The following is a 20,894-nucleotide window of genomic DNA, read 5'->3' as shown; positions in this document are numbered from 1 at the left end:
TGAAAAGATTAAAATGAGCTAAATTGTGAACATTTGTGAGATTATTAGAAGCACAACTTTCTTTTAGATGAGAAAACTGAGTTTATACTGAGTAGTACCAGATGAATATTTCTTTCTCAGGTTCTTATGCAACAAGGCTATGATGCTGCTTGTGATATTTGGAGTCTGGGAGTCCTTTTTTACACAATGTTGGCTGGGTAAGAAATTTATATACTCAAATTAATTCACATAATTATTTGAATTTCACCTGTATATTTTCATCTAGAAAGAGGACAGATGAAAATAACCTTAAGGAAAATGCTATCAATATTTCAAAATATTATATATTATATACTTATAAAATAAAAAAACATAAGGTAAGGTGTTTAAGGAGTCATTATTTAGATATATAATTAAAAGATTGCTCAATTAAAACTAAAACTTCAAAATAAAGCCTTTATTTTTATTTTAATATTTTACATTTGAGTGCATTACTTTTTGAAAATGTTTACTTGAGCATAAAATAATTTCATGGTTCAGCAGGTGCTTACCCACTGAACTTGCTGATGTTAATTTTTTTTTAAGTACTTGAATTTTGGTTCTCTTGGCAATAGAAATTTAGTAAGATCGAGCTTTATAACAAAGCTAAATAAAGTGGTAATAATACTAAACTACAGAAACACGCACAGCTGCCTTCTTTTAAAAGGATAAAGAAATACTAAAAAATGTAACCATTGGATTGTGTTAATATTGTTAATTTATAAATAATACAAGTGCTGTTTTAATAATGAGTAGCACTTTTATTTAGGAGTAAAAATATGTAGCCGTAGATAAAGGCTAGGTTTAGCAAAGTCTAATGTGTAGAATGAAATTTGAAGAATTATAATATAATTATAATGTACTTAGGTGTGAGTTTTTAAAGAAGCCATTTAGTATAATTAAATATGCTTGATATAGCAGGAGCTTTATAAAGATAAGTTATGAAAATGGTGACTCTAAATTATTTATTGGCTTGGTGATAATTACATGTCAGTATATTCCACGTACTTTTAGACATAGGCAAAATAGTTATAGACCACAGCAAGTGCTAAAGTTAAGGGTAGCTCAAGTTTTCATGTGAACATCAATCAGCAGTATTGGTTTCAAACCATGGGATACAATTTCTAGATAGCTGCTTTCAAATATTTACTTTATGACTAAACAAAACACTTTGTGTGTGTGCATATGTATGTGTGTTTTTGTCAACTTAATGGTTACATGAGAGAATTAACACATTAACATATTAAGACATCTTCCTCATACTTTTTAACCATAAGTCTTTCTGTTCCCAAGTTTGAATACCATTTTTAGTTCCATTTGTTACAATGGTATAAAACTGATCACTTTTTGTCATTCTATAATTATTTTTCAAACTATTTTAACTTCATACAATGTATTTGTCTTCCTGTCCATGAATACTGATCCATGTAATAATTTTAATGGCTATAGAGGATTTTTCTGTTACATTGATATAACTATTTAACCAGTTTTTCATAAACATTAATTAAAACTATTGTTAACTTGTTTTCACTGATAATATTGATAAAATGCTAATGAATAAATTTGAGCCAATTCAATAAATATATTATGAATATATAAAATTAACAATTTCTTCATAGTAGGTATATTTGGTTTGCTAACTTATGCCCGTGAGAATATAAAATTTGCATGTTTCATTCTGGTCTGATTTTTAGAATGTAAAGCTACATAAAAAGCTACCTTTATTTTATTTTACATTGATTAACCGATCAAAGGCAAAAAAAAAAAAGATTGATGTAGACAAGACTCTTCATTTTATTAAATAATTCATTAAGATTAAGTTTATTGTTTGAAATATAAAATTTGATATGAACAGTAAAGGGAAATTTTAGGTGGTATTCTTAATTTGCTATAGTAAATATATTCTTATAGTTCTATACTCATAACTTTCAATTAGATTTAATATATATGTTAGGCCCTTATGTATACTTAAATCTTTTTTTATTAATAGCTATACTCCATTTGCTAATGGCCCCAATGATACTCCTGAAGAGATACTGCTGCGTATAGGCAATGGAAAGTTCTCTTTGAGTGGTGGAAACTGGGACAGTATTTCAGATGGAGCAAAGGTATAAATTATAAATGTTTTGTTTTGTTGAATTACTGTTAATTCCTGAAATCTTTAAGTTATAGCCTAGTCTGCATTCGCAGAGTATCTGATGGTGTTTTATGTCAGTATTTGTTTTTAAATCACAGTATTTGTTTTTAAGTCAACTCACGTATATGTGTGGATTGAAGAAGACAAAGGCTGAATTTTTTTTTTTTTTGTCATGCTTCTGGGACACATTTCTCTCTTATCAGTTCACATGTGATCAGGGAATATAAACCACTTCCAGTATTAACCAAAACCAAAAATGTAAATCTACTGAGGAAAAATACATAAAGCCAACTGAAGTTGGTTTCTGCATTTAGTATGTTTTTACACATCATATCTTCTTTAGCACAGACATTGACTAGTGATTATGTAGGTGATTTTTATATGTTAACTTGTTCTTAGAGAATATACAAACTTTTTATCAGTTGTACCTAGATATTTATGATTGATGGCTAAGAGCTGTTCAATAGAAATGTTCAATATGCAAGCCACGTATGTAATTTTAAAATTTCTAGTAGTCACATTAAAAAAAAATAAACAGGCAAAATTAATGTTAATAATATATTTTATTTAACCTGGTATATCCAAAATATTTCAACATCTAATCAATATTTTAAAAATTAGTGAGATTTTACATTCTTTTTTCATACTAATTTTTCAAATTCTCGTGTGTATTTTATACTTATAGCCCGTCTGAATTTGGACGTACCTACATTTTAAAAGTGCTTAATAGCCACAGGTGGCTAGTGGCTGTCGTTATTAGTGAAGTTTCAAAGTAACTGGCCTTACTTAATTTAGGGAAAAAAATAATAAGTCAAGGCTTGAATATTAATTCTTACATTTATAGTCTAAAAATTTTAAGTTTTAAAACAACAACCCAAAGTTGTCAGCACGTGGTTTATAGGGCCCTGAAGCTTTTAAGCTACATTTTGAAGTAGAAAACATTTTAAGACAAAAGGATTTGCTTGTATTTAATATCTGCTAATGATAAAACCTAATTGTCTCAGGGACATTAGCTAATCTGTAGGATACATTATGGAGTAAATCTTGTATCCTGATCACTGTAGAATAAAAAAATCAGGGATTTGATTATCATTACCTTTCAGACATTAGAAACACAGGGAGGGGATTGTGTTTGGATCTTAGCCATAACACAAGTGTGCTGTGTGGTGTAGTAAAAGGAACACCTGATTGGAAGCCAAGAGAACTGAGTGCTAGTTTTTGATCTACTAACTACCTGCCTCAGTTTGCTCATCTGTAAAATTTGGGGATTAAGTTCTCCCTTTGATTCCTTCCAATTCCAAAATTCCATTGCTATGCAATTTGGTTTATTTATAATTTGTCAGATTTCCCTTTATAAAGTGATTTAAACTACTAATATTATTCATTAAATATATGTATTTTCTAATCAGCCAGGTCATGCGTCAAAAAGTACATTTTCCCAAGGAACAATTCCAATGTTTAAAGCTATACACATGAAACTCTTGTGTTTCTCTAAAAAAAAATAACTAGCAACAGTGAATCTAATGCTGAAATAGAGATTTATATGCCACTTGTGCTTAGATTTTTGGTTTTCCATGTTCTGTGTGTTTTATGTTTGCGTCTGTGTAATGCTTAAGGAATAATAGATATCAAAATTCAGTTTTATTCTTACCTCATTTAGTCTGATGTTCTGGAGAAATTAACATAGAAAAATATATTGGGGGATGTTGAAATATTTCACAAGGTCTTTCATGTATTCCCTTTTTATGGATTAAATTACTTTAGTTCTGTCTTTGGAATTTTTCTGAAAATGGTGGCAGATTACTGAGCAAATGAGCTATATGAACTTTAAAAAAAATCTGTACATTTTAACAGTTCGATAATTTCTTGTCTGTTTTAAATTAGTGATGAAGGTAAACTATTGTTCAGTTACCTATAACTCCTTATACTAGTTCCCTTTAGTTGGGAGAACTGTAACATTTACTGTCACCTCATGACAATTGTTTTACTCAATTATAGTTCCTTATAAATTGTTTTTCCCTTTCCAGTGCTTTTCTTGACATTGGTGAGTGTCACTATCAGAAGCATATAGAAAATGATTCTGTTTGCCTCCTGTCCATGCACAGTTCCTAGAATTTGTTCACTCAATTAAATGGGGTGGGGGTGGGGGTGATAGTGGAAGTCATGTTAGCTTTGTGTGTCTTATTGCTACAATAGTTTCAGCATTGAGAACATTGACATTGCTGCTTCCCTTTTGTTAAACAGTGGGGACAAGGAGAAGAATCTGGTAAACAAAACAAAAGTAGAAGAGGCAAGAGAGTAATGAAATTTTCATGGTGTCACAGTACATTAAAAATAAACACAGTAATACCTGATTAATTACAAGGCATTTCTATCTAAATTTTACAATAATTTAAGTAAGTAAAATGTCACTTATTTCAAATACATACACCCTTGACCAAAAAAAGAATTGCCCAGTAGAAGTTTTTACAGGACGGTTATTTGTGGCTTCCTCCCTTGCCTTCTTTAAAAAGAACAACTTGTGCTTTTCCTCAACTGCATTCCTATTACTGCATTGTATGTACTTTTATTAGAGTATTAGTACTTAATCACTTTCTCCCTGGTTATATATTCATTTGTATGCATTTTTACTTTTCCCACTCAGGGAACTTTAAATGTCATATTCACTTTTGCATTTCCTATCATACCTAGCATAATAAATACTTAATTGAATACTCTTTTCACAAGCTATTTAATCTTTTCCTTAAGTATACCTTGCATTGTTAATTTACACTCTAAGCTTTTATTTGTCCAATATAGAAATATAAATATTTTCCTATTGTGAATGACTATAAATTTGAAATAAGTGGTCGTTTTTTTTTGATTAATCAATATAATGCCAATTTATAATAACACCAAGTTCTCATTATATGTGGGTCATTTCTTGAGCACTCTGAACTGTTACATGGACATACAGTACTTGCCCACTCCCATGCCAACATTACACTACTTTTATTTTAAAAGTCTTGTTATTGCATAAATAAGTCTCCACACCTTATCACTACCACATCTTCTTCCTCTTCAAAATTGTCTTGGCTGTTTTGGTTCTTTCTATTTCTTTTATACAGCAGGTTCTTATTAGTCATCAGTTTTATACACATCAGTGTATACATGTCAATCCCAATCGCCCAATTCATCACACACACCCCCCAGCCCCCTGCGGCTTTCCCCCTTTGGTGTCCATACGTTTGTTCTCTACATCTGTGTCTCAATTTCTTCCCTGCAAACCGGTTCATCTGTACCATTTTTCTAGGTTTCACATACCTGCGTTAATATACGGTATTTGTTTTTCTCTTTCTGACTTACTTCACTCTGTATGACAGCCTCCAGATCCTTCCACGTCTCAACAAATGACCCAATTTCATTCCTTTTTATAGCTGAGTAATATTCTATTGTATATATGTACCACTGTGAATGGCTATAAATTCAAAATAAGTGGTCAGGTTTTATGTAAATATTTCTTTACCATTTTTGGCTTGAAGTTGCTTTTAAGTGAAATCTTTTGTTCGCATATTTAAAAGTCATAGATTTCTAGAGCTAGGTGGGATCTGGTCCATCATTTTGCAGAGAGATAAACCAAGGTGTGCAGAATTTATCTTGTCCATGGTCATACACTGAGTGGCATAGCTGGAATTGATTTTCAGTCCAGTACTCTTCAGTCTACCACATGTTAGGGAAGACTTTCTGGAGGAAGAAAGGCTTGATTAGCTTGGATTATGTGGCTGGAATGGAGAAGAAAGAGGTCTATAACCCTTTAAGACTCAGAGGAAAGGTGTTATCGTTCACCTACTTCTTTCCTATAATATGGAAATTAAGTATACCGAAGCTTATTACTTGTTACTTAGTCTATATTGAACAGCAGCTTTACAGTTAAAACACTATATTGAAATGTAAGGCTGGACACTATAAAACTCTTAGAGGAAAACATAAGCAGAACACTCTTTGGCATAAATTGCAGCAAGATCTTTTTTGATCCACCTCCTAGAGTAATGAAACTAAAAACAAAAACAAGTGGGATCTAATTAAACTTAAAAGCTTTTGCACAGCAAAGGAAACCATAAACAAAACAAAAAGACAGCCTTCAGAATGAGAGAAAATATTGGCAAATGGGGCAACCAACAAGGGATTAATCTCCAAAATATACGAACAGCTCATGTAGCTCAATATCAAAAAAAACAAACAACTCAATCAAAAAGTGGGTGGAAGATCTAAATAGACATTTCTCCAAAGAAGACATGCAGGTGGCAAAAAAAAGCTCATAAAAAGATGCTCAACATCACAAATTATTAGAGAAGTGCAAATCAAAACTGCAATGAGGTATCACCTCACACCAGTCAGAATGGCCATCATCGAAAAATCTACAAACAATAAATGCTGGAGAGGGTGTGGAGAAAAGAGAACCCTCCTACACTGTTGTTGGGAATGTAAATTGGTACAGCCACTATGGAGAACAGTATGGAACTTCTTTAAAAAAACTAGAAATAGAGCTACCATATGACCCAGCAATCCCCACTCCTGGGCATATACCCAGACAAAACCATAATTCAAAATGATAGATGCACCCCAATGTTCATTGCAACACTATTTACAATAGCCAGGACATGGTAGCAATCTAAATGTCCATCAACAGAGGGATGGATAAAGAATATGTGGTACATATATGCAATGGAATATTACTCAGCCATAAAAAAGAACAAAATAATGCCAACTGCAGCAACATGGATGGACCTAGAGATTATCATACTGAGTGAAGTAAGTCAGAGGAAGACAAATATCATATGATATCACTTATATGTGGAATCTAAAAAAAGGTACAAATAAACTTATTTACAAAATAGATGTAGAGTCACAGATGTAGAAAACAAACTTACAGTTACCAGGGGATAATGGGGGGGTGAATTTGGAGGTTGGGATTGACATATGCACACTACTATATGTAAAATAGATAACTAATAAGAACCTGCTGTATAGCACAAGGAATTCTACTCAATACTCTGTAATGACCTATATGAGAAAATAATGTAAAAAAAAAAAAGATTGGATATATGATGTATGTATAACTGATTCACTTTGCTGTACACCTGAAACTAACACAACATTGTAAATCAACTATACTCCAATAAAAATTTAAAACAAAAACAAAAACACTATACTGAAATACTTGTAGAACTTCTAGTACTATAGCTTTCAAACACCTTGTGCCAAATAATACTAGAGAAAGACTACAATGTCTAAACAAAGCTAGGGAAGTGCACTAGCAAATTCAATAATTAGAATTTTATTCTTATTTAATTGTGAGAGATAATTTGTTGTTACCTTTAATCAGGGCAGAAAGTGTTACTTATGTATGGAACTCAGTCTTTTATACTGAGGAAATATGAATTGTAATACATTTGACCAAATTAAAGTGCTTGCAGTATAATTAGTAATAACTGCAGTGAAAATAATGGTTTATCTTAGTCACATGATTAAATTTGAAATAGAAGTGATGAATTATTAATCAATAGTTTCCAAGCTTTAATGAATTTGCCATCTGAGTACTGTGAGAAGAATAGGAAAATTGCTATTCTCCCGTATTAGTGTTTGTTCAAAGAATTTAGAGTTTTGCTGACTTTTACTTAAAATGGATATTAAAAAAATAGGAAATCTTTAAGTCTAGATTAGATTAAGTTAATCATTTTAATTAGTAATGGCTTTCTTCCAACTAGATTATCTAACTAAATACCCAGTGATTGTATATAAGTGATCATTCTTGTCGTAGCTCAGTATCTTTTCTTAAAACTGGCCAACACTACTATATCTACTTTGAAAAAAGTGCAAAATTATTCATAATGTAGGGACAGATTTTTGTGTACTGTGGGTGAGCTCATTTTCCTCTTAGCTATCAAGAAAATTCAGTGAATATTACCTAAGATAATGACACATTTGCTTTTTCATCCTCTCGTCATTCTGTCAAGGAGATTTTACTTCTTATTTTTCAGGGAGGTTAAAAAGAAGTAAGATAGATTAAGCCCTATTAAAACAACTTCAAGTTCTTTAAAAGAAAGTAGCAAAATGTTGATACTGTGCTATGAAGCTATTTGATATTGTAAACTAAGCAGCATTCTGTTCGTCTTTCCAAGGAAACAATAATTTAAAAGTTTTATAAGCATTTAGGATATGGCCATGTTTACTGCATTTTCATTTTCATTTAAGGAGAATCCACTTTGTTTTTGGAAATCAGTCTTTGTCTCCAAATATAAATTGACAATTTCAGTCTTATACAACTTAGCTGAATTTTAACCCAGAAATAATTATATCCTTTTTGCTTTAACAGGGTTCACCATATATCACAGTTTGCTTGGAACAGTCCTGGTTTATGCCTTTGGCTCTCAACTTTCCCATTTTGGATAACAAATTGTATGGCCATCTTAGCTTTAACTGTCCTTAATTTCAGTTAAATTTTTTCAACGAATATATAATAAAGCAATATTGTTGAACTTTGTTATGAAAAACTGATTTTTTTTCTGAAACAGATTTTGATATTTTTCATGAATGCTTACTTAGTGCTGTGAACATTGAGCACTTATTGTGTGTACATGATAGTTATTACTTTAGAAAGAAAGCAGCAATTAATTATGTAAAATTCAGACATCAATATTGAGTTTAATAGGGAAGATTGAGAGGTAGTATAGTTTAATACTTATGAGCCAGACTCTGACTGACTGCCTGGATGCCTATCCTTACTTACTAGTTATGTGCTACATACTTAAAAGCTATGTGACCTTGGGAATGGTGCTTAACCTCTTCATGCCTTAGTTTTCACATCTGTAAAGTGAAGATAGTAATAGTACCTACCTCAGGGTTGTTATGAAGATAAACCAGGTTAATAAATGTAGCACATAGTCATAATAAGTGTTCAGTTAGTGTTAGCTAATATCATTAAGAATGTATAAAGCACTTTGATGATCAAATGTTAATCTTTGAAATTCCCATTAGCAGTAAAAACCCTCATGAGTGAAATTAAAGCCATAGTAGTATATTTCAATATTTGTATAGGCCCATCTCCTAAAATTCTTTTTCATTCTCTCACCATCACTACCTGTACCTTTCAGTAACCCCTCAGAATCCACAGGAAAGTACTAAAGCTCAAATAAGGTTTAATGAGGAGCAGAGTAGTGTTAAATTTTAGTATGTATAGTTAATTTATATGTTGAAACATACTTTGGTGAGTGGGAGTAGAGGAACCTATTGTTTTGGGCTAGACCATTGATTTTTTAAAACAACTTTACTGAGGGGTGCTACATAACAAAATGAATATATAATTTAATGTCATGACATATTTACACACCAATGAAACCATCACAAAATCAAGATAATAAACATATGCATCACCCCTAAAAGTTTCCTCATGTTCCTTTATAATCCTTCCCTCCTGCCTCACATCCTGAACTCACAATCCCCCGCCCCTCACTCCCTGGCAACCAGGGACCTACTGTTTGATGCTACGGGTTAGTTTACATTTTCTCGAAATGATTATAAATGGAAACATATAATGTATACTCTTTTTTGTGTCTTTCTCTCATAATTATTTTGAGATTCATCCATGTTGTTGGAGTGTATCAATATTTTGTTACTTTACATCACTGAATAATAATCCATTGTATGGATACACAGCAGTTTGTCCATTTACCTGTTGATGGACATTTGGGTTGTTGGCAGTTTTGTGATATTCCAGTAAAGCTACAGTGAGTATCCATGTGAAAGTGTTTACATGGATGCATGTCTTTCATTTTTGTGTGAATACTCAGGAGTAGAATGATTGGATCATATATTTAACTTTTTAAGAAACCACCAAACTGTTTTTTAGTTCCTGTACCATTTTACATTCCCACCAGCAGTGTATGAGAGTTTTAGTTCTTCCATATCCTTGCCAATACTTGATTTGTTTGTTTTTTGTTGTTGTTGTTTGTTTGTTTTTTTCTTCTTTGGCCGTGCGGCATGTGGGATCTTGTTCCCCAACCATGGTTTGAACCTGCGCCCCCTGCATTGGAAGTGCGGATTCTTAACCACTGGACCACCAGGGAAGCCCCCACCAACACTTGATAATGATCATTCTTTTTTAATTTTAGTTCTTTTAAAATGTATGTAATGGTATCTCATATTATTTTAATTTGCACTTCCCTAGTAACTAATGATATTGAGCATTTTTCATGTGCTTACTTGCCATCCATTTATCTTCTTTGAATTGCCCATTGACATCTTTTACCCCCTTTTTTTATTTTGGTCACTTTTTTTATTATTGAGTTTTGAGAGTTCCTAATATAGTCTAGATGTAAGTCCTTTATCAGAGCTATGCCTTACAAATATTTTCTCTCAGTCTATAAATTGTCATTTAATTCTCTTAATTGTTTCTAATGTTGATAAAGACAGTGTTTCACTTTTATTTTCTTCTCTGCAGCATATTTTTGGTGTAATAGCTAAGAAATATTTGCCTTGCCCAAAATTTCAAGTGTTTGCCCCTGTGTTTTCTTTTAGAAGTTTTATAGTTTTAGGTTTTATCTTTAGATCTATGATACATTTTGATTCAGTATTTGTTTTTGGTGCAATATATGGTTCAAAACTAATTTTTCCACACAGACACCTGATTATTCCAGCACCATTTGTTGAAAATACTATCCATTCTCTGTGGAATTACATTTCTATCTTGATCAAAAATCAGCTGCCTAAATATGCATGGTTCTATTTCTATAAAGTAAGTCCCCTACATACGAATGAGTTCCGTTCCAAGAGCACGTTCATAAGTCCAGTTTGTTCGTAAGTCCAACAAAGTTAGCATAGGTACCCAACTATCATAATTGGCTCTATAGTACTGTACTGTAATAGCTTTATAATATTTTCACACAAATGATACATAAAAAATGAACAAACAAAAATATAAAACATTTTTAATTGTACAGTACCTTGAAAAATACAGTAGTATAGTACAACAGCTGGCATACAGGGCATTGGCATTGAGTGAAGAGGCAAGAAGCGTTACTGACTGGAGGAGGGAGAGGAGGTGGGAGATGGTAGAGCTGAAGGATCATCAGCAGTAGGAGACAGAGGGAAAGCTGCAATTTCACTCATGCTTGACGTTGATGGCACAGGTTCTGGTTCCTTGCTGGATTCAATTTTATCTACCCTCTAGAAAAAATGATCCAGTGATATCTTGGTAGTAGCTCTTTTTTTCTCGTCATAAATGACACAGCACTGGATTGCATTCTGAACGGCTGCTGCAACCTTCGTGTACTGTTCTACATTCAGATCCTGTGCCTCAGAAACTAACAGTGCCTCCTCAAATAAAGAAAATCCCCTTGCCATTTCCTGTGTCGTGAATCTCTTTGATTCTTCAGTTACTTCTTCTTCCTATTTTCTCTCTTTGTCCTTTCTCTGGGCTTCCAATTCCTGGTGCTTCTTATCAGTACCAGCTACATCACCACTGCTTTTACACTTACTTCCAGACATCCTGGGCTTGAAATAAAGATACTCTACTACTGTACTCTATACAGTACTGTACAGTAAGGTACACAAAAGCACAGCCACTTATACATGATTGGACATGCGAATGCATGTTCTCATCTTTGAAAGTTCGCAACTTAAAGGTTTGTATGTGGGGGACTTACTGTACTTTCTATTCTGTTCCATTAATCTGTCTGTCTGTCTTTACTCCGTTGCCACACTGCCTTCATTACTGTTTCTTTATAATTAAGTTTTGAAATTAGGTACTGCTAATCATCCAACCATTTTCTACTTATTCAGAGTTGTTTTGAAATGTGTCCTTTGCATTTCTTTATGAATTTTAGAGTCAGCTTTTCAGTTTCCACCAAAAAAGGCTACTAGGATTTTGATTGAGATGGGATTGGATCTATAAGTCAATTGGGGGAGAACTGACATTTTAACAACACTGAGTCTTCTGATCCATGAACATGGTATCTCTTTCCAATTCGTTAGACCTTCTTTAATTTCATCAATGTTTTATAGTTGTCAATGTACACATCTTACACATCTTTTATTGTGTATTTTACCTGTTTCCTATTTTTCATGCTATCGTAAATGGCATTGTTTATAAATTCATGTTCAGCAAAATTTTTTTGCTGCTAGTATTTAGAAATACAATTGTTTTTTTTATATTGAACTTGTATACTACAACTTTGATAAAATGACATTCTAGTAGCTTTTCTGTAGATTTCATCAGTTTTTCAATGTACACAATCATGCCATTCATGAATAAAGAGTTTTAATTCTTTCTCATGGATGTATTTTCTTTATTTTCAATGGCTAGAACTTGCAGTATAGTGTTACAGAAGTGAAGAGGATGGACATTCTTTTGTTCCTGGTCTTGAGGGAAATCATTCATTTTTTTACCATTAAGTATGATGTTGGCTGTGATTTTACATAGATGCTTTTAACTAGGTTGAGGAAGTTCCATTCTGTTCCCAGTTTGATGAACATTTTTCTTAGGGATGGATGTTGGATTTTTTTCAAATGCTGTTTGTATATCTGTTGAGGTAAATTACATGTTTTTTTGTTTTTTATTATAACATTTATAATTAGATTGATTTTCAATTGTTAAACTAACCTTGTATCCCCAGGATAAACACTTGGTCATGATATGTTATCCTTTTTATATGTACATATAACTGAACTTGATTTGCTAAATTTTTGTTCACAAGTTTTATATTATGTTGATGAGGGATTTTGGTTTGTGGATTTCTTGTAATATCTTTCTGATTTTGGTATCAGGGTAATGCCTCATTAAATGAGTTGGGAAACATTACCTCTTCTTCAATTTTCTGGAAGAATTATTTAGAATTGGAATTGCTTTTAAAATATTTGTTATATTGACCTTAAAAAAAAAAACAGAAGAGCCAGTTATTTTACCAGGAAAATGAGTTTATTTGGGGAAAAGCAGAGAATTGCAATTCAGGACAAGCAAACTAGGGCAACCTATAGGCAAGACTCCATTTAAAATGAGGTTTCCTTTATTTATTTTATAGTTATAATTCACCAGTGAATTCATTTGGGCTTGGGGTTTTCTTTATTTCTCCTTGAGTGAGCATTGGTATTCTTTTCCTTTCAAGGAAATTGTTCATTGTTGAATATGATGTCATAAAGTTTTTCATAAAATCTCCTTACTAATCTATTAGTGTCTGTAGACACTGTTGTGATGTCTACTTTCATATTTCAACCATAATTATGGATTGGTCTTTATCTCTTTACAGATATATCAGTTTTTGCTTCATGTATTTTGAAGCTCTGTTTTTAGGTGCATAAATCGTTTATAAATTTGACCTCTTGATTAGTTGTCCCCTTTGTCATTATGAAGTGACCTTCTTAATCCCTGGTAATTTTCTCCATTATTATTGAAAGATATATTCACTCAGTATAAAATTCTAGATTTTCATTTCTTTGTGTTTTTTTTTTAATTTCCAGTTTTTTGAGATATAATTGACATACAGCACTGTATAAGATTAAGGTGTGCAACATAATGATTTGACTTATATACATCATGAAATATTTGTCACAGTAAGAACATACAGCATCTCATATAGATACAAAATTAAATAAATAAAACCCAATTTTTTACTTGTAATGAGAACTCTTAGAATTTACTCTAACAACTTTCATATAAAATATACAGCATTTTAATTATATTTATCATGTTGTATATTACATCCTTAGTACTTACTTATCTTGTAACTAGAAGTTTGTACTTTTTAGCTACTTCACACAGTTCTATTTCCCCCACACCCTGCCTCTGGTAACCACAAATCTGATCTCTCTTTCTATGAATTTGCTTGTTTGTTTTTGAAATATAATTGACCTACAACACTGTGTTAAGTTCCTGTTACACAACATAGTGATTCAATGTTTCTATAAATTTCAAATTGGTCGCCACGATAAGTCTAGTTACAATATATCACCAAAGATTGACTATATTTCCCACACTGTACATTTCATACCCATGACTCATTTATTGCACAACTAGAAGTTTGTACCTCTTAATCTCCCTTACCTATTTCTTTCTTCACTGTACTCCCCTCCTCTCTCACAAACACCTGCTTGTTCTTTGTATCTATAACACTGTTTATGTCTTGTTATGTGTGTTCATTTTGTTTTTGTAGATTCCACATATAAGTGATATCATGTGGTATTTGTCTTTCTCTGACTTATTTCACTTCACATAATACCTTCTAGATCCACTCATGTTCTTGTAAATGGCAAGATTTCATTTTTAGTGGTTTATTAAAATTCCATTGAATGTGTGTGTATATATACACACATATATATACACATATATATGCATTTGTTATTGATGGACACGTAGGTTGCTTCCATATCTTGGCTATTGTAAAAATTGCCACAATGAACATTGGACTGCATATAACTTTTTGGATTAGTGTTTTTTGTTTTCTTCGGGTAAATACCCAGATGAAGTTGCTGGATCATATGGCAGTTCTATTTTTAATTTGTTGAGGAACCTTAATACTGTTTTCCTTTGTGGCTGCACCAATTTACAGTCCTACCAACAACAGTGCATGAGGGATCCCTCTTCTCCACATTCTCTCCCAACACTTCTTCACATTCTTGCCAACACTTGTTTGTTGTCTTTTTGATAATAGCCATTCTGACAGATGTGAGGTGGTATCTCAGTGTGGTTTTGATTTTCATTTCCTTGATAATTAGTGATGTTGAGCATCTTTTCATTAGTCTGCTGGCCATCTGTAGGCCTTTGGGAAAATGTTGATTCAGGTATCCTGTCCATTTCTTAATCAGGTTGTTTGTTCTTTTGCTGTTGAGTGTATGAGTTGTTTGTGTATCTTGGATGTTAACTCCTTATCAGTAATATTATTTACAAATATTTTCTTCCATTCAGTAGGCAGCCTTTTTGTTTTCTTGATAGTTTCCTTTGCTGTGCAAAAGTTTTTATTTAGTTTGATGTTGTCCCATTTCTTTATTTTTGGTTTTGTTTCCTTTTCCTGAGGACACATGTTCAAAAAATATTGCTATGTCTGATGTCAAAGAGTGTACTGTTTATGTTTTCTTCTAGGAGTTTTATGGTTTCAGGTCTTAATTCTTTAATCTATTTTTAGTTTATTATTGTATACGGTGTGAGAAAGTAGTCCAGTTTGATTCTTTTGCATGTAATTATTCAGTTTTCTCAACACCTTTTATTGAAGAAACTGTCTTTTCCCCACTGTATTGTTTTGCCTCCTTTGTTGGAGATTAATTGACCATATATGCATCAATTTGTTTCTGGGCCTTGTTCTTTTCCATTGATCTATGTGTCTGTTTTTGTGCCAGTACCATAATGTTTTGATTACTGTAGGTTTGTAGTATAATTTGACATCAGGGAGCATGATATCTACAGCTTTGTTATGTTTTCTCAAGATTGCTTTGGCAATTTGGGGTCTTTTCTGGTTCCATATAAATTTTAAGATTATTTGTTCTAGTTCTCTGAGAAATGTCATGGGTATTTTGATAGAGATTGCATTAAATATGTAGATTGCTTTGGGTAGTATGGACATTTTAACAGTATTCTTTCAATCCAAGAACAAAGGGTATCTTTCATTTCATTTTATTGTCTTCAGTTTCCTACATCAATGTTTTACACTTTTCAGAGGATAGTCTTTCACTTCCCAGGTTAAGTTTATTCCTAAGTATTTTATTCTTTTTAATGTGATTTTAAATGGGATTGTTTTCTTGCTTTCTCTTTCTGATAGGTTATTATTCATGTATAGAAAAGCAGTAGATTTCTGAATATTAATCTTGTATCCTGCAACTTTACTAAATTTATTTTTTCTAATAGCATTTTGGTGGAGACATGAATTTTCTCTATATAGCATCATGTCATCTGCAAATAGTGACAGTTTTACTCCTTCCCTTGCAATTTGATGTATTTTATTTCTATTTTTAAATTGAAGTATAGTTGATTTACAATGCTGTGTTAGTTTCAGGTGAACAGCAAAGTGATTCAGTTGTACATATACATGTATATATTCTTTTTCAGATTATTTTCCCATATAGGTTATTACAAAATATTGAGTATACTTACCTGTGCTATACAGTAGGTCCTTGTTATTTATCTATTTTATATATATTAGTGTGTATATGTTACTCCCAAACCTACAATTTTTCCCTCCCCCGCCACCATTTCCCTTTGGTAACCATAAGTTTGTTTTCTACATCTGTAAATCTGTTTCTGTTTTGTAAATATGTTAATTTTGAATCCCTTTTTTTTACATTCCACATATAAATGATATGATATTTGTCTTTCTCTATCTGGCTTACTTCACTTAGTACGATAATCTCTAGGTCCATCCATGTTGCTGCAATTGGCATTATTTCATTCTTCTGCATGGCTGAGTATTATTTCATTGTATATGTATAAAACATCTTTCTCATTTCATCTGTTGATGGACATTTAGGTTGTTTCCAAGTCTTAGCTATTGTAAATAGTGCTGCAATGAACACTGGGATGCATGTATCTTTTTGAATTATGGTTTTCTTCAGATATATGCCCAGGAGTAGGATTGCAGGATCGTATGGTAACAATATTTTAATTTTTTTTAGGAACCTCCATACTGCTCTCCATAATGGCTGCACCAACTTACATTTCTACCAACAATGTAGGAGGGTTTCCTTTTCTCCATACCCTCTCCAGCATTTATTGTTTGTAGACATTTTGATGATGGTCATCCTGACCAGTGTGATGTGATACCTCATTGTAGTTTTGATTTGTATTTCTCTAATAATTAGCAATGTTAAACATCTTTTCATGTGCCTGTTGGCCATCTGTATGTCTTCTTTGGAGAAATGTCTATTTAGATTTTCTGCCTATTTATTGATTGGGTTCTTTCATTTTTTGATTTTGAGCTACCTGGGCTGTTTGTATATTTCAGAGATTAATCCTTTAACTAGTCTATAAGATGTCTTTTCATTTTGTTTGTGGTTTCCTTTTCTGTACAAAAGGTTTTAAGTTTAATTAGGTCCCATTTGTTTATTTATTTATTTATTTTCATTACTCTAGGAGACAGAGCCAAAAAGAAATTGCTGCAATTCATGTCAAAGAGTGTTCTGCCTGTGTTTTCCTCAAGGAGTTTTATGGTGTCCAATCATACAGTTAGGTCATTTTTTTAAATTTTATTTATTTCTGAATGTGTTGGGTCTTTGTTGCCATGCACAGGCTTTCTGTAGTTGTGGGAGTGGGGGCTACTGTTTGTTGAGGTGCATGGGCTTCTCATTGAGGTGGCGTCTCTTCTTGTGGAGCACAGGCTCTAGGCTCGTGGGCTGTAAAGCACAGGCCCAGAAGTTGTGGCACAAAGACTTTGCTCCATGGCATGTGGGATCTTCCAGGACCCAGGCTTGAACCTGTTTTCATGGAAAGCAGGTGGATTCTTAAACACTGTGCCACCACGGAAACCCCACATTTAGTTCTTTAATCCATTTTAAGTTTATTTTTGTGTATGGTGTTCGTGAATATTCCAATTTCATTCTTTTACATGTAGCTATCCGGTTTTCCCAGCACCACTTATGAAAGACACTGTCTTTTCTCCATTCTATCCTCTTGCCTCTCTTGGTGTAGATTAATTGACCAAAGATGTGTGTGTTTATTTCTGGGCTTTCTATCTTATTCCATTGATATATATTTCTATTTTTGTGCCAGTACCATACTGTTCTGATTACTGTAGCTTTGTAGTATAGTCTGAAGACACAGAGTGTGATTCCTCCAGCTCTGTTTTACTTTCTAAAGTTTATTTGGGCTATTCAGGTTCTTTTGTGTTTCCATACAAATTTAAAAATTTTTTGTTCTAGTTCAGTGAAAAATGCCATTGGTATTTTGATAGGGTTTTCATTGAATCTGTAGATAGCCTTGGGTAGTATATTCATTTTCACAATATTGATTCCTCCAATACAAGAACATGGTATGTCTCTCCATCTGTTTGTGTCATCTTCCATTGCTTTCATCATTTTCTTATAGTTTTCAGAGTACAGGTTTTTGCCTCCTTAGGTAAGTTCATTCCTATGTATTTTATTCTATTTTTAACATCTATTTTGGAGTATAATTGCTTTAAAATGGTGTGTTAGTTTCTGCTTTATAACAAAGTGAATCAGTTATACATATACATATGTTCCCATATCTCTTGCCACTTGCATCTCCCTCCCTCCCACACTCCCTATCCCACCCGTCTAGGTGGTCACAAAACACTGAGCTGATCTCCCTGTGCTCTGCAGCTGCTTCCCACTAGCTATCTATTTTACGTTTGGAAGTGTATATATGTCCATGCTACTCTCTCACTTCACTTTATCACAGCTTATCCTTCCCCCTCCCCATATCCTCAATTCCATTCTCTAGTAGGTCTGTATCTTTATTCCCCTCTTGCCCTAGGTTCTTCATGACCTTTTTTGTTTTTTCTTAGATTACATATATATGTGTTAGCATATGGTATTTGCTTTTCTCTTTCTGACTTACTTTACTCTGTATGACAGGCTCTAGGTCCATCCACCTCACTACAAATAACTCTATTTCTTTTCTGTTTATGGCTGAGTAATATTCCATTTTATATATGTGCCCATCTTCTTTATCTATTCATCTATTGATGGACACCTAGGTTGCTTCCATGTCCTGGCTATTGTAAGTAGAGCTGCAATGAACATTTTGGTACATGACTCTTTTTGAATTATGGTTTCCGCAGGGTACATACCCAGTAGTGGGATTGCTGGGTCATATGGTGGTTCCATTTTTATTTTTTTAAGGAACCTCCATACTGTTCTCCATAGTGGCTGTATCAATTTACATTCCCAGCAACAGTGCAAGAGTGTTCCCTTTTCCCCACACCCTCTCCAGCATTCATTGTTTCTAGATTTTTTGATGATGGTCATCCTGACCAGTGTGAAATAATATTTTATTTTAGTTTTGATTTGCATTTCTCTAATTATTAATGATGTTGAACATTCTTTCATCTGTTTGTTGTCAATCTGTATATCTTCTTTGGAGAAATGTCTATTTAGGTCTTCAGCCCATTTTTGAATTGGGATATTTGGGGTTTTTTTATATTGAGCTGCATGAGCTGCATGTAAATTTTGGAGATTAATCTTTGTCAGTTGCTTCATTTGCAAATATTTTCTCCCATTCTGAGGGTTGTCCTTTGGTTTTGTTTAGGGTTTCCTTTCCTGTGCAAAGGTTTTAAGTTTCATTAGGTCCCATTTGTTTATTTTTGTTTTTATTTCCATCTTTCTAAGAGGTGGGTCAAAAAGGATCTTGCTGTGATTAATGTCATAGAGTGTTCTGCCTATGTTTTCCTCTAAGAGTTTGAGAGTTTCTGGCCTTACATTTAGGTCTTTAATCCATTTTGAGCTTATTTTTGTGTATGGTGTTAGGGAGTGATCTAATCTCATACTTCTACATGTACCTGTCCAGTTTTCCCAGCACCACTTATTGAAGAGGCTGTCCTTTCTCCACTGTATATTCTTGCCTCCTTTAGCAAAGATAAGGCGACCATATGTGCTTGGGATTATCTCTGGGCTTTCTATCCTGTTCCATTGATCTATATTTCCGTTTTTGTGACAGTACCATACTGTCTTGATTACTGTAACTTTGTAGTATACTCTGAAGTCAGGGAGCCTGCTTCCTCCAGCTCCATTTTTCGTTCTCAAGATTGCGTTGGCTGTTCGGGGTCTTTTGTGTTTCTATACAAATTGTGAATTTTTTTTGTTCTAGTTCTGTGAAAAATGCCAGTGGTAGTTTGATAGGGATTGCATTAAATCTGTAGATTGCTTTGGGTAGAAGAGTCATTTTCACAATGTTGATTCTTCCACTCCAAGAACATGGTATATCTTTCCATATATTTGTATCACATTTAATTTCTTTCATCAGTGTCTTATAATTTTCTGCATACAGGTCTTTTGTCTCCTTAGGTAGGTTTATTCCTTGATATTTTATTTTTTTTTGTTGCAGTATTAAATGGAAGTATTTTCTTGATTTCACTTTCAGATTTTTCATCAATAATGTATAGGAATGGCAGAGATTTCTGTGCATTTATTTTGCATCCTACTACTTTACCAAATTCATTGATTAGCTCTAGCTGTTTTCTGGTAGCATCTTTAGGATGCTCTATGTATGGTATTATGTCATCTGCAAACAGAGATAGCTTTACTACTACTTTTCCAATTTGGATTCCTTTCATTTTTTTTTCTTCTCTGATTGTTGTGGCTACAACTTCCAAAACTATGTTGAATAAGAGTGGTGACAGTGGGCAACCTTGTCTTTTCCTGATCTTAGTGGAAATGGTTTCAGTTTTTCACCATTGAGGATGATGTTGGCTGTGGGTTTGTCATATATGTCCTTTATTATGTTGAGGAAAGTTCCCTCTATGCCTACTTTCTGAAGGGTTTTTATCATAAATGCGTGTTGAATTTTGTCAAACGCTTTCTCTGCATTGATTTAGATGACCAAATGATTTTTCTCCTTCAATTTGTTAATATGGTGTATCACATTGATTTATTTGCATATATTGAAGAATCCTTTCATTCCTGGAGTAAACCCCACTTGATCATGGTGTATGATCCTTTTAATGTGCTGTTGGATTCTGTTTGTTAGTATTGTGTTGAGGATTCTTTCATCTATGTTCAGCAGTGATATTGGCCTGTAGTTTTCTTTCCTTGTGACATCGTTGTC

General features: G+C 33.0%; 1 protein-coding gene across 1 annotated transcript in view; it reads left to right on the top strand.

Annotated features, from left to right (window-relative positions):
• Nucleotides 1–20,894, top strand: part of RPS6KA6 (ribosomal protein S6 kinase A6) — a 135,502-nt gene that overhangs the window by 90,154 nt on the left and 24,454 nt on the right. Inside the window, exons 18-19 of the mRNA XM_032620969.1 lie at nt 121–197; nt 2,009–2,126. Of these exons, the coding sequence (XP_032476860.1) occupies nt 121–197; nt 2,009–2,126 (195 nt within the window). The remainder of the gene's footprint in view (nt 1–120; nt 198–2,008; nt 2,127–20,894) is intronic.

This window comes from Phocoena sinus, chromosome X (genome assembly GCF_008692025.1).
Source record: "Phocoena sinus isolate mPhoSin1 chromosome X, mPhoSin1.pri, whole genome shotgun sequence".
NCBI lineage: Eukaryota > Metazoa > Chordata > Mammalia > Artiodactyla > Phocoenidae > Phocoena > Phocoena sinus.
This window is presented reverse-complemented; position numbering and strand designations above follow the sequence as displayed.